General features: G+C 38.4%; 1 protein-coding gene across 11 annotated transcripts in view; it reads right to left on the bottom strand.

Moving 5' to 3' along the window:
• FOCAD (focadhesin) overlaps window positions 1-13,655 on the bottom strand; it is a 313,993-nt gene that overhangs the window by 57,853 nt on the left and 242,485 nt on the right. For all 11 annotated transcript variants that reach the window (XR_009519883.1, XM_060014801.1, XM_060014800.1 and 8 more), the window contains 4 exons: window positions 12,158-12,266; window positions 9,126-9,242; window positions 6,380-6,618; window positions 3,009-3,098 (listed from right to left, as the gene is read on the bottom strand). Coding sequence is in view for 10 of the 11 variants with exons in the window: in XM_060014801.1 (XP_059870784.1) it covers window positions 3,009-3,098; window positions 6,380-6,618; window positions 9,126-9,242; window positions 12,158-12,266 (555 nt within the window). In the remaining variant the exon portion in view is untranslated. The remainder of the gene's footprint in view (window positions 1-3,008; window positions 3,099-6,379; window positions 6,619-9,125; window positions 9,243-12,157; window positions 12,267-13,655) is intronic.

Genomic DNA, 13,655 nt, shown 5'->3' with positions numbered 1-13,655 from the left:
TACTTATTTGAATCTCTTATCCAAGTGTATTAAAATATCACTGGCAAAGGAAATTCTGAGTCTTAAAAGCTATGCTCATAATTCCGATATGTGTGTTGCTATATCAACTGGGACATGATATATTTTTCTAAAATTAACAAGAGATGAATCTTCAATTCCCTAGTTTATTGTAGGCTATTCTGCAGATTAAGTACTAGGCCATCTAATAATTAGTTCTAATAACAGCTAACATTTGTATAGTGCTTTGCCCTTTACAAAGTGCTATACAAATGTTATCATATTTGTAAAAGCTCAACAGTAATTAACCAATGCTCAGGTCATTGATGGATAACATGACTAGTTATGGCTGTGAAGATTGAAATGGTGTAATAAGTACCACTAGATGGCAGCAAAATGTAAGTGATAGGACCCCAAACACCACACCAGGTGCTCGGTTCTCTCAGCAGGGACACATCCATTAAACCAAGGAAGCGTGGTAAATTTGCTCTGGGTGAATTCTATCACTCGAGATAGCACGCTCCCAGATCTATTAACTACCTTTGGGTAACGCCTCCGATATTTCAGGTGAGAGAGGACTGCCCCAGACTCCTGCAAGCTCATTGGATGGGGGAATACTTTATGCTATGAACCAGGTCTGGGCCTAGTTAGAATCTCTCTTCTGCTTTCGATGATAGACAACATCCACATGTCAGAAAAAATAATCAACACCACACTGTCAAGTGTCAAACTGCTTTCTTTCTACTGAAATGTGTTCTCCATGCTGTGCTAAGCAAGGGAAGGCAAGCTGGTTTTGAAGTCAGACTACCTAGGTTTCTCTCCTGGCTCTGCCACTTAGTGCGTGACCTTGGACCAGTCTCCTATTTTAGACTCACGTTCTTCATCTGTAAACTGAAGTGATGGTGACTCCTGCTTTAGTATCAATATTTAGGTTGTAATCAGGGCTTAATTACATGAGAAGCGGATGTGAAAAGGCCTAGCAAAATACGGCGCTGCTCAGTAAGTATTAGTGGAACCCAAAACCAACGAGAGACCTACCTAAGCGTGGACACCCACAAAGCATTAGCAATGACAAAATACTAAACTTCATTAACTAGGAAAAACACAGTTTGGAGAGAATAGAGGGAGGGTTTCTTGAAGGACCTGGGCTTTTAATTGGCACTGAAAGGCAAGCAAGATTTTACTAAATGGACAGGAAATTTCTGACGACCCTATTCTACTTGAATCTGCAGGCTCAATACCCTATGGAGGCCCACCTTTCCTTCTCCCAAACACATGTTTATTAAGAAGGTAAGAATCAAGAAAGAAGGTAAGAATGAAGAAACAAGAACCTTGTTAATATAAAAAGTTAATTTTGAAGTTACATATGCTTAGACATATGAAGGTTGTAAATGCATAAATGCCCATACTTTGGATAATTCAGTGATCCGTGTGGCCCTCCCTTCACTCAAACACCTTCCTGCAAACTCATGGAGCTGATACGTGAGAGTCACTCCTGATTGTTCCAGCTGGCTGAAAGTGCGCAGCATGTTAATCACCATTTTCTCCCCAGCTTTATAATACCCTGAGCTACAGATATGTTGGACACCTTTGTGGGAAGGCAGGAGAAAGAAGGAAGAGGGGGAGAGGGGACAGGAAAGGACAGAAACTTACCTTACTCCTTGGCTGTAAAAGGCAGCACCACCAACACATGAATTAGGCTCAAAAAACTCAACTCTTTACCGGCCCCCTGAACAGTTAAATGACCCTATCCCTTCCATTAATCATTTTCTAAATTTAAGAGACTTGAATCATGCCACCGAACTCTCTTTGCCCATACTCAAAACCACACTCTTAACAAGTCATTTCATCTCTGACGTGTTCAACTTTAAAGTGTGATAAAGTGAGTGTGTTTCAAGCATTCTTATCCAACCTTAGCCTGCATGTGAAAGATCTCATAACCACCACCTACTAAGTGAAGATCTGACTTTATTTACACATGATGAAATACATGATACTTGCAGTACTTCTACCATTTATGCTTTTGTTAGTCTGAACTTAACAGGCTACATCCACGAATGTAACTTTAGATCATAAGTTCCTAAAGGCCAGAAATTTAAACACTGATTTTTTTGGTAAACACTGATTTAACTCATATTTGAACAGTGCCCATAATAGCATGAAGTAAATGAGTTAATAAATTGGAGGTTAGTGCTTATACTCTGTTGAGTTTCCTAGTAACTTCAACCCCAGAAGATCCAAACCTCAAGTTCCAAAACATAGGGAAATCCAAAAAGGTACAATCCAGATTCTCAATGGTGTCAATATTTCAGAAGGCCTAATAAAACAATATGTTTTCCCACACAAGCCACATGGATGAGTTAAAACATTCAATGTCTCACTAAATGAGTATGTTTAACACCATTTTGTTTTGTATTTTCTGATTATTCCTTTTTGTTTTTGTTGTTTTTCATGACTGGAATGAGAAAATAAATTAACTCTTAAGATATTTAGTTTAACAGACAAAATATTTTAAAAGCATGAAGTTTGCAGGGAGAAGGGATCTACTAATATTGAGGAGGTTGGGAACCTCTGGTGTAACCTGCTTGTTTCTATTTTGATTCCTCTGACATTGGATTTCATAGGGAAATCCAAATCACGAGTCAAAGACTCTCTTAGTCAAATCAAATTGAAAGAATATTTTCAACAGATTTTAAAAAGGTTGTCATACATACAAGTCCCCAGATAGATGCCTCATATGGTAAAGTACAAGACAGAATCTAAGGTATGGGTAACTTAATGACAGCCACAAAATGACATTTGTTGCTTTGTATGGAAACAAACCGCCTATTTCTGAAACATGGGTTTCAGAACAAGTAAACTTTAATTACAGATTTTTTTTATTACTACTGAAATCTCTACACAAAGGAATTCAAGACCGGGTCCTACAAATATTTCACCATAGAATGTAAAATTTATGGCAAAGAAAGAACCAATCTCTGAGTATCAGAGAAGGAACGGAATCAACATACTTGTATTCAAGACTAGTGTCAAAGCAGCAATTTTCCAGGGCATCCAAAGACTTCATCAGAAGAAGGTTCATCTGTTGGCCAGATATATCACTGGGTAAAGACCAAGAGGGAAAAATGAATTATTTAAAATCATTCAACTGTCCAAAATATTTACTATGTAATATTTTGCTCTCAATATTTTATTGAAAATGCATTTCTTTAAAAAATATATAAAAGTAGCAAATAACAATATTGATGATTCACATATATTTTGTAGACAGAGAAACTGAGTCAGAGAATTTATTCAATAATTGGGTTTCTGTACATTATAATCACTTGCAAACCAATAAACCCTAAAACTGCTACTTTTGCATTTTCTCAGTTCATTCAAATTTTAAAATCACTGAAAAATAAGAACAAAGCTCAGAATTCCAAAAAATTATTTCTAGGAATGCTAAGGTGATTTTCTTCAGAATATTTACTAATCCATTAAGCTGATATTATCAATAATCATTCCAAATCTTTCTTGCAAAGGCTATAACTTCTGATTTCATGTCTCAAATATGGAAGTTTTCAGTTCTATTCTTTTTTTTTTTTAAGGAGGGTAAAACCCAGCCCTATATTTTTCTGCCTTTATACAGTAATTGATGTGGTTTTTGTAATTGTCTTGGTGAGAACTATGAGTTTTAGAGTAAAATAAAACTTAAAAGGTAGGTCTACGTCTGTTTTTTCAGGCAGAGTTGTGGGCTTCATCACCGACACTTTATTATCAAGGGGTCCCTACATGTCAGCTCTCCTGCTGCTGCCTCAGACCATGCTGAGTGGAATGCAGCCCCAGGAATGCCAGCCAGCCAGAGCGCACTTTAAATAATATCTTCTCCAACCAAGACTATAGTGGTTTTGCCTGAGGTGAAGGAGTACATTTTGCAATGAGAAAACATGCACACAGGTACACACAATTTTAATAGCTTTAACTAAATAAGTCCTATTATAGTTGTTCTCTGGAGTAAAATGTACTTAAATATCCTAAACAAATGCTAAAGAGATCCTACTAGTATCCTCTGGGAGTTATGACAGAAGCAAGCTTTGGAATAATATACTTTTCTGAATAAATTCTAGACAGGAATTTAAATTCAGGAGATTTTTCATAAGCCTCAGCAAAAGAAAATAAAATAAAATAAAAAGAAAGATGGATTGAATGTCAAAATTCTTTGCTACAAAGTGACTTTTCATTCTTGATACCAAGATATTGTCCTGATCCTATTCTCCTAAGGGGCCACTTTGGGCTACTTATTTGATGTCATTGATTATTCAGAGTTAGTAGCCCTCAAAACACTTTAATCTTAGAAAAATAGAAATTTTCTCCAAAAATGTCATTATCTGGTGAGACTGTCATTATCTAGTAAAATATTTATTAGTACTAAAAGGCAAATATTTCAGATTCCTCTGCTCTATGAAATTAGGAAGGTGGGAACCATGAATAATTATATTAATGGCTGCAGTACCAACACACCAGGCAGAAGGAGAATGCTATCAAATACAGGATCATTATGGCAAAGTTAAAATCTGCAGTTATTCTGTGGGCAGGTCGCCTCAGGAAGAGCTTCCTGGTGTCCTTCCCCAGGGTTTCCTGCAGGTGCAAAGTCAAGTAGGGTAGATAGGGGTGGAAGGCAATCTAGGAACCAGAAAGGATGCTTTAGGGGAATCACCATAGGTTTCTCCAGGTAGCATAATTAAATTAACCACAAATGTAAGCTTGTCAAGCCCTAAAACCAGCAGCATCTCCTCCTAAACTAAGGAAGAAGGGAGCCAGAGCCAGGATAGGATGAAATGAGTTGCCTGGAATTAAACTGCCATGGCTCATTTTTAGTTGTAAAACAAGTAGCTTGAAAAGATACTGAAGAAAGAACATGAACACAGATGGTGAAGAGACCGCCATTTGTAGCATAGAAGCAAAGGGGAAAAAAAAAATCACTTTCACGTTTTAAGTCTATAAAAATACTTTGTGTTCTGTCCCACACACAAGACATGTAACAGTCAATTCACATGCAAAGGGCAGCTTTTTGTTCACGTCCAGAACCAGGCCTGTGTATACTAATACTGGTGAATAGAACAAAATGAATATTCTGGAAATGTTTCATTTATGATCACAAAGACTAAGCCAATCTTCCCAAATCATCCAACAGATGTTTCCAAGGGCTGAAAATGATCATCTGAAATACAGTATTTCCCTAGATCAATAGCAGTTCTCATAAAGGTTTCACATATGGATGTTTGCACAAAACTATGTAAATTACAAATGTAAACTTAACCACTGGTTTCAAACAGAAATCTAAATATAGCATAATATCACCCAATTTACCCACATCAACACCATTTCTTGCTTTTGGACAGACAATTTCTGCCAACTAGTGAAGCTTAAGGACAGCTAACATCAGAACAGAATGCCTCTCCCCACAATCCCTACTATTTCCAATGCAGGAAAATGGGCTGAAATTCCAAATCAGTGACATCTAAATATTCAAGATCCCCAAATACTCGTGTTGTACCACAGTACAATCAATCTGGATATATAAAATTCTAAGATCGGTAATAAAATAAAGAATAAATATAACGAGCAACAAAACTAAAGTAGATTCGTGCACCAGGAAACTTTCCCACTTAGTGGAATTTTCCACCTGGGTCTTTGATATTCTATTAGCTCCATTCAAGAGTAAAGCTAGCAGTCTAAAAATGAGCAATCAAACTGAATAAAGCACACAGTATAATATGCAGAGATTAAGACTCTTTAAGGATTACAAAAATGTAGCCAGGGCGCAGGATAAAAGCAATATTTAAAACTGGGTACATGCAGTTCTCAGGTGATTCAGTGATTCCCGCACCCTCAGGCACAGGGGTACCCCGATCTTTTCCTCCCATTTTATAGTGATATCAACAAAGAATAAGTAATTACTTTCACCCTTATAAACCAGAGGGAAAAAAAGAAGCTTTTTAAAATTTATAGCACCATATGATTAGACTTTCCTCATGTCTATTACACATGGCTTTCATCTAAGCATGAAATGATTTTCAAGTAATCAATCACTTTAAAAAGAGGAACCCTTAAAACACATTAATGTCTATGTATGTCTATGGTATTTTAGAGAGAGAAATTCATTCATAAAGGAGAATAAAGGATCAAGCTGCACATCTCAAAAAGTGGAGCACCACAAATTGCTCAGATATAATGTGTGTGTGTGTGTGTGTGTGTGTGTGTGTGAGAGAGAGAGAGAGAGAGAGAGAGAGAGAGAGAGAGAGAGAGCGCGAGCGTCGGGGGATGGGGGGAGAGAGAGGGACAAATCCTCCACCTAAGTCACAAAGAGGAAAAACAGGAATATTTTAATAAACTGTACCTGAGTTTCTCCTCACACAAGCGAGAGAGAAACATCCCCAAAGCAAGGCCCATGTGGATTTGCACGGCTTGAGACTCATCAGCACTTGGTTTCCCAGGTAACCTGGCAGTCAGCATGTTCAGGATTTCCTCAACCTTCTCTTTGCAAGAGATAATGAAAACTGGCACAAGGAGAGACAAAGCCGTGGCGGCCGCAGAACGTGCAATGGCACTAGCTGTGTTTTCACCAGAATAGGATTTCTAGGACATGCCAAAGAAAGAAAACAGGGGGTTGGCCTTTTGTTTAAAACATGAAGGACGCACACCTATCACAAAAGCGCTATACAACAGTGCAAGCTTCTCCTAAATCCACCTTTGCCACCCAAAAAAAAAATTTTTTTAATAAATCTATTTCTGTGTTTACCTACGGGTTACCTTCTTACTCTTAGTAAAACAATTTGCTACTAAGCAATCGGTTGACTAATAATACCCTTTTAAATTTGAAAAACCAAGTTACAAGTGTCTCCTTTTAAAGGGTGTGAATTCCCTCACTATAAAGCCTGAAACAATATCAGTGTTTTCAAAGCCTACATGTGTATATAATGAGAAACCCCAAGTGAAGCTATCCAAGTTTGCAGAAACCACCAAGCCACATCATGAATGTCCAGAAAGCCAGGAGTTTTCTCGGAGAGAAAAGAAAAGGGGTTAGGGTGAGGGCAGCTCAAGTTTAGTTACAGAGGGATAAGTGTAAGTTTGGCACAGGGATCTATTGGCAGATCTCCCAAAATTTTTGGTGGGAACGCTTCCCAGTAGATGGATTATTTCCTACAGGGGGTTAATTCCTTTTAATTAAAAAGGAAGTTGAAATCCTAAAAGCCTCTGGTTACAAAGCAATAACCAGCTATTCAAAATGAAACGGAGAGCTCTATATGCTCCTTCCCTATATGTAATTACGGGAAAAGAAATGAATAACAACCCTAATAAAATGACAGGGCAGCTGAATGTGAACAGTTTCTACGAGAGTCCTGTGTTAGAGAGCTCCACCAGACATTATATAATTTATAAATATGTCTCAAGTGGGGAAGAAAGACCGTTTATCATTCCTCAGTATTACCCACTTCAAATTTTCAGACACACCATAAAGGCCGTGTTGTCCCTTGCAGTCAAAACACATTAAAAAGTGTTTTTAATTCTATACTCGTTTGCTCTCTAAGCTTTAGTACTTTAAGGATAAAAAGCAACATGAACTAAGGGATTCTTTAAGTTAATATAGCACTATTACAATGACGATACTACTCAAAATGACCCAGCTGCTAAGACAAGGGAAATAAAGAAAGTAGCTTTTGAAACAGGGCTTTGAAAAAGTATAATAATGCAAGAATCACAAAGGTAAGAGGCAACCCCGAGCTGGCTAGTAAAGACATTATTCTGATTGGATTGCAAGAACTAAGCAGCGCTATTAGAAGTCTAATACAATATCCTGTCCTGCTGAATATCTGAACCAGACAGCTACTGCAAAGACCTCCATATAAGTTAACAAGGTTTTCATCCATCATTAAAGAAATAAGAAAACTTCTGACAGAAAACAAATCATCGTAAACAAAGTACTTCTTTGAGCAAAATCTACCTTCCAATTTAATTCTACGTTATCTAGTAAGTCATTTTTTGTCCTCAAGTATAGTAAAAAAATCTAGTTCCAGACCCTAAGCCCCAGATGGATACATACCAGGTCCTCCTAAGGGCAGGAGGACAGAGGCACACAAAATGTTGTACAAAGAAGACCTAAGGCAATGAAGTTTCAGGCTAAAATCGTGATCTTAGCAACAGTTCAGGACTTGTGCTATATTTTAATTCAAATCAACTGTAATCCTCTGCCACTCAGCTGATTGTCCCATGATCCCTATAATTCCCTAAGCAATGGATAGTGATAAGGCAGAACCAAAATAATTCCATGCAGATACAGAAATAAAGCATGCACTACAGCCAATAAAGGGAAAATGAAACCTAAACCAACAAAGTGTGTTTTCAATTTGCTTCAGATCTTAGCATATAAGCATGAAGAAAGAGAATGACTAAGTAACAGGTGCTTTTTTATGATCAACAATATTACTTTGTATTTATAGAGCATTTCACATTTTCAAAACATTTTCCTGTAGATTATATAATTTGATCCTCACAATCTTCTACCAAGTTGGCAAAGCATTCATTTTTACCTTCATTTTACAGGAAGGGAAAATAAGATGATAGGTTAAGTGTCAGGTCAACAGTCACAAAACTAATAAGAGGTGAAGCTGGGGCTACAATCACTGTAGTTAATATTGCTCAATCACCTCATTTTATAAACAAGGACACAGTGGTCCAGACAGCTTAACTGAACTTCCCCTGGTCACATACTCTGCAATGAAAAGCACTAAGACCAGAAACTCACGGTCCTCCGTCTTCAGCCAATGTTTATTTTACTACAACTGTAGCGCTTGACTCTGATTACACATCAGAATAACTTAGAAAGCTTCCAAAATGCTGATACCCAGGACCCATTCCCAAGCAATTACATCAGAGATGAGGCCTATACATCAGTATTTCTTTTTTCAATATGTATATATATATTTAAAGTTCCCCAGGTGACTCTAAGGTACAGCCAAGGCAGAGACTTATATCTAATGTATAGCTAAGGCTAAGACTTACACTATATTATGGATTTCACATGAACAATTGATATAAGAATCAATGCTTGAGTTTTTTAACCATTTTTTATTTCTCGAACTTACATAATAAAAGCAGGAGAAAAGTTGTCCTCTGGGCTGGTAATGGCTATCGACAATGACCAGAAGAGTATCAAACACCATGGAAACCCACACTTCCATTGAAAGGAAATTAGGTTGAACCTGCAGATGAAGGGAAACATGAAATGATAATGGGAAAAAAGAAAAAACCTAAACTTTATTTCTAGAACCAGGGTACAACCTCCTTCTGTATGAAAGAATGAAGTGCTGTTATTAAAAACTAAACTTCACCTGCCAGGACTGCATGAAGTAGATAGGTATTTGACAAATACACATCCTCACCTGTGCCCCAATGTGAATAAGACTTACCTTTCATACAAGACTTAGCAGATGTGAGAGGATGAGGGCTGCAAAACAGAACAGATCTGGGAGCTCCTTAGAGCTCTCCCGTGTTCAGTGAGGGTAACATGGTGGTTAAAGGGAGAGACGTGCAGAGAAACCAACTCAAACTTTCTCATTTCTGACTTGTCATTTCAATAAAGCAGCTGACAAAATGTTTTTTACCATCTCTAGCATTTCTGCTTACTATCACTATACTTATCACTCAAGAATCATCACATTTGCCTAGCCAAGTAAGTAAGAAAACATAAATGATCTTCAGTTTGGAAAAGAAGAGGAAAGAGAATGCAAAAAACAAAACAATGACAACAACAAAACCCAGCTCAGTAAAAAGAGAACTTGGTTTTAAAAAAAAAAAATCATTCTTGAGGGCCTTCCCCAGTGGTCCAACGGTAAAGAATCCACCTTCCAATGCAGGGGACACGGGTTCGATCCCTGGTCGGGGAACTAAGATCCCACATGCAGCGGGGCAACTAAGTCTGCGTGCGTGACAACTACTGAGCTCGCGCGCCTCAACGAGAGGGCCCACGTGCCGCAAACTACAGAGCCTACATGCTCTGGAGCCCATGCGACACAACTAGAGAGAGAAAAAAACCCGCACGCCACAACGAAGAGCCCACGCCCCACGACTAAGACCTGACACAGCCAAATAAATAAAGAAAAAAAAAATCATTCATGACCATGGATGTCAAAAAACATTCATTAACTCACATGGTGCAAACTATAAAGGTCGATGCGGTGTTAAGAAACCTTGGAATTAATTCCTTGAATCAGACAAGACCTTCTTCTTAAGATCTTTAGTTGTTGGTCAAATGCAGATTTGAATGAAGTTTGAAAACTTCAACTTTAATCAAATAATGACATCTTGAGTTTATATTGAGTAATAGCCAAAGGCAAGGTTATCAAGAATAAAAGCAAAGCCCCATCTTTGGCTTGTGAGGCTTCTCAATGTTTTGTGTGCTATGTGCCACAACACAGGACAAAGGTTGTGGGAATAAAGAATAGAAGGGCCTGGAGCTCAAACTCTGAGCTAGACCTCCAGTTATTACTGGGGCAAATGACCTGTACAACTGGTAGTCTGACATAAATAACACCAAAACGAAGGGATCCTAGGAAGGCATGTGTACTTTTTAGGGTGTAGGTCTACCTAGCATGTTGCCTCTGCTAAAGTATTCCACGGCTCTTTCAAAGATATGAAACATTTCCACTCTAAAAAATTTTCATCTTTCTCATTATTAAAATAAGATTCTGGGGTTAAAGGTAAATTTTCATATGGTAACTAACTACATTTTTATCCTTCATGCGATAACTCCTTGGCCTCCTTCCCTTCCCCACATGTAATACACATTTGTAGCTTTTGCCACACAGCATTATTCTCTTGTTTATTGGTAAGAGCACCCCTTGGGGAATTCCCTCCTCCACGATTTAAAGCTTGGTTAAATGCTCAATCAAGCTACTCATCCTACCCTGCTGAAGGTGTAGGCATGAGACCCACGGGATTCCGAATCTTAAGTGAGTGACGCAAAGACAGTAAATGACTATAGCCGATCCATCCCAGTAGGGGTGGTCTGCTGAAATGGTTCATCAGTACCTGTGTGTGGACTCCCCAACTTGCCTCCTGTTCTTCTCCCAACTCAGTTTTTAAGCTTTGCCTTCAATTCCATGGGATTCCAGATTCCTTATTCTTCTAGTTCCTTTTTAATTTAAATTAGAGTTGGCTTCTTGCCCAAAAAGAACCCACCAAAAAACCCTACCATGAAAAAAGAATACAAATGGTCCATCGGGCACTCTGTGGGGACAGAGATAGGCTGAATAGCATTGAATAAAGCCCAATTTTTTGCAGCAAGAAGTGATGATGCTGATGATAATAGTTACTATTACTGACTATTTACCAGCCACTGTGCCTTTCATATATTACTTCATTTAATCCTAACAATAACCCTATCTGGTAAGTATTGTTATCCCCATTTTACAGATGGGGAAATAGGCTCTGAAAGGTGAGGTTACCAACAGTAAGCCAGAGAGCTAGTAAATGCAAGTATTAGGATTTAAATCTAGGACTCTCCTACTCCAAAGCCTGTGTTTTTTAACCACTTGACTACACTGTCTCCAGATAATGATAGCTACCAGAAAACGGGGCTTAAAAGAAGAATAAATCCATGCCTTTTTATTTTGACAGATATGAATTATCTGAAAAAGTACATTGGAAATGAACATTGGCCAGCTTGCCACATGTTTAATTAAGAAATAAATGCCTTGCAAAAAATGAATAGGCACTTTGTCACTGACATCTACAATTAAAATGCAAAGTGCAATTTTTTTCAGTCAGTAAACACTGCTTATTTATCATTTTTTTGACATCACTGTTCACTTTCAGTAAGCCTAGTTAACCTCCTAAGATTGGTTACCATGATGTAATCACAAAAAGACAAGCCCTGTTGCATAAAATTGGTACCTTCAAATGGAAATGACCACTTAACTGTGATGGAGAGAGCAAAACAGAAAAGCAGCAAAGAAAAGTGTTTTAGAGGACACTTAAGCTTACGGTATAAAGATGCATAGGGTAGCACAGCCAATGACTGTAACCTCCTAAATTCAGGGCCAGGCTTCAGGAGAAGTCTCACTTTTCACACGTTACACAACCAAAGGTCAACTGGTTCTAATCACCCTTAACTCACCTCCAGGACACCCTCAGAGTCTGAGGAGAGGCTGGCTTCATGTTTGGAAACGACGACAGCAAGGCTGCTTAAGGCTAACAGCGCGTTGCCTTTGACCACTGGGCTGTCTCTGTTTAAAAAGAAAAAAATTCCAAGAGAGGATTTGGGGGCATTAACCAGGAGAAGAGAAGGTGATATTATAGGGAGGGCAGATGAGGTCAAAAGCACTTCCATCCCTTCCCAGAGCCTTGTAAACACAGGTCTGTTGGTTCCCTGATGCCAGCAGCGTCTTTCCTCCTTCTGACACTAGTGCTGATTTTTAACTCTTCTTATAAATGTATGGTCATTATGCTTTGGGTAACCTAAAAAATCTAATAAGCTCATACATCTAAGCTTCTTCTTCCCAAAATTTTTATTTCATCATCAGACCTTACATTTCCCAAGCCATCTTCTTCGGTGTCATCTTTGGCCAATATAAAAATGTACTGATTTGTTTTGGAAACACGGCGAAGGACAGTTGTGTGAATAAGCCCAGCAGAATGCAACTGGCCCCTGGCTTTTCTAAAGCACTGGTGTGTGGAATCAGCTTCTAGTGAACCACTTCAGATGGCATACTTTAACAGCAACTCGACACGCTGGCGGCTTTCCTCCGTCATTATCATTTTCCCCATCTTTCTCTTAATATGCCAAAGCCAGCAACCTTAAAGCCAGTCTGTAACATAATTCAGAAACCCTAGATAAGATGCAAAAAAAGCTTGTTTTTAGACTATTTGCATAGAGAGTTATCTTTTTATATCACTCAAATGGTAGTTTTCTAATATTGGCAATAAAATATTAAGTTTGACTTATGAATTTGGTATCAAGAAAACTGAATCTTTTAAATACACTTACCACTGGAAAATGTACATTTAGTATTATTCCATAATTCCAAAGTAAGCCTATAGAATAAAATCCCCAGTGGGACACTGATGAGATGCTCTTGGCTTGCGGACTTCATCGTAACAGAACTCAGACAACACAGCACCCTTACCATCGGATAGTTCAGTTCTCAGGGAGTTCTACAATTGTGGGTTCCCAGAAATGCAGAGAATCCTTCCCCAAACCTGGACTTGAGACCTGAACTTTAATGAGTGTGTACATCCAAGAACTACTCCCTTGCTTACCCTGGTGCAGGAATAGAGCAAATGGGCGGGATGAGGAAGATTTCCAGCCCTGCTCCCCATGCTAGCCTCGTGTCTCCAGCCCTAGGCCACAGTCATGACTGAACATGTGAGTTAGTGAGTATCAAAAGGTTAGTATACACCTGTGTTCTTGCATTTTTGTTTCCATTTGGTAAGAATGGAACTCAGGACTTGCCATTATCAAGTTCTATCAATCCATCCATTCCTTCCTTCCTTCTCTCTCCTACTCTCAGGTGATTAAGCTCAGTGAAGGCTTGCTCTGCACTCTTGATCATTTTGTTCATCTCTTCTTAGATCATTCCTCCATGAGGCCTATCATACATTGATAAGACAACAAC

This window comes from Delphinus delphis, chromosome 6, assembly GCF_949987515.2.
Source record: "Delphinus delphis chromosome 6, mDelDel1.2, whole genome shotgun sequence".
Taxonomy (NCBI): domain Eukaryota; kingdom Metazoa; phylum Chordata; class Mammalia; order Artiodactyla; family Delphinidae; genus Delphinus; species Delphinus delphis.
This window is presented reverse-complemented; position numbering and strand designations above follow the sequence as displayed.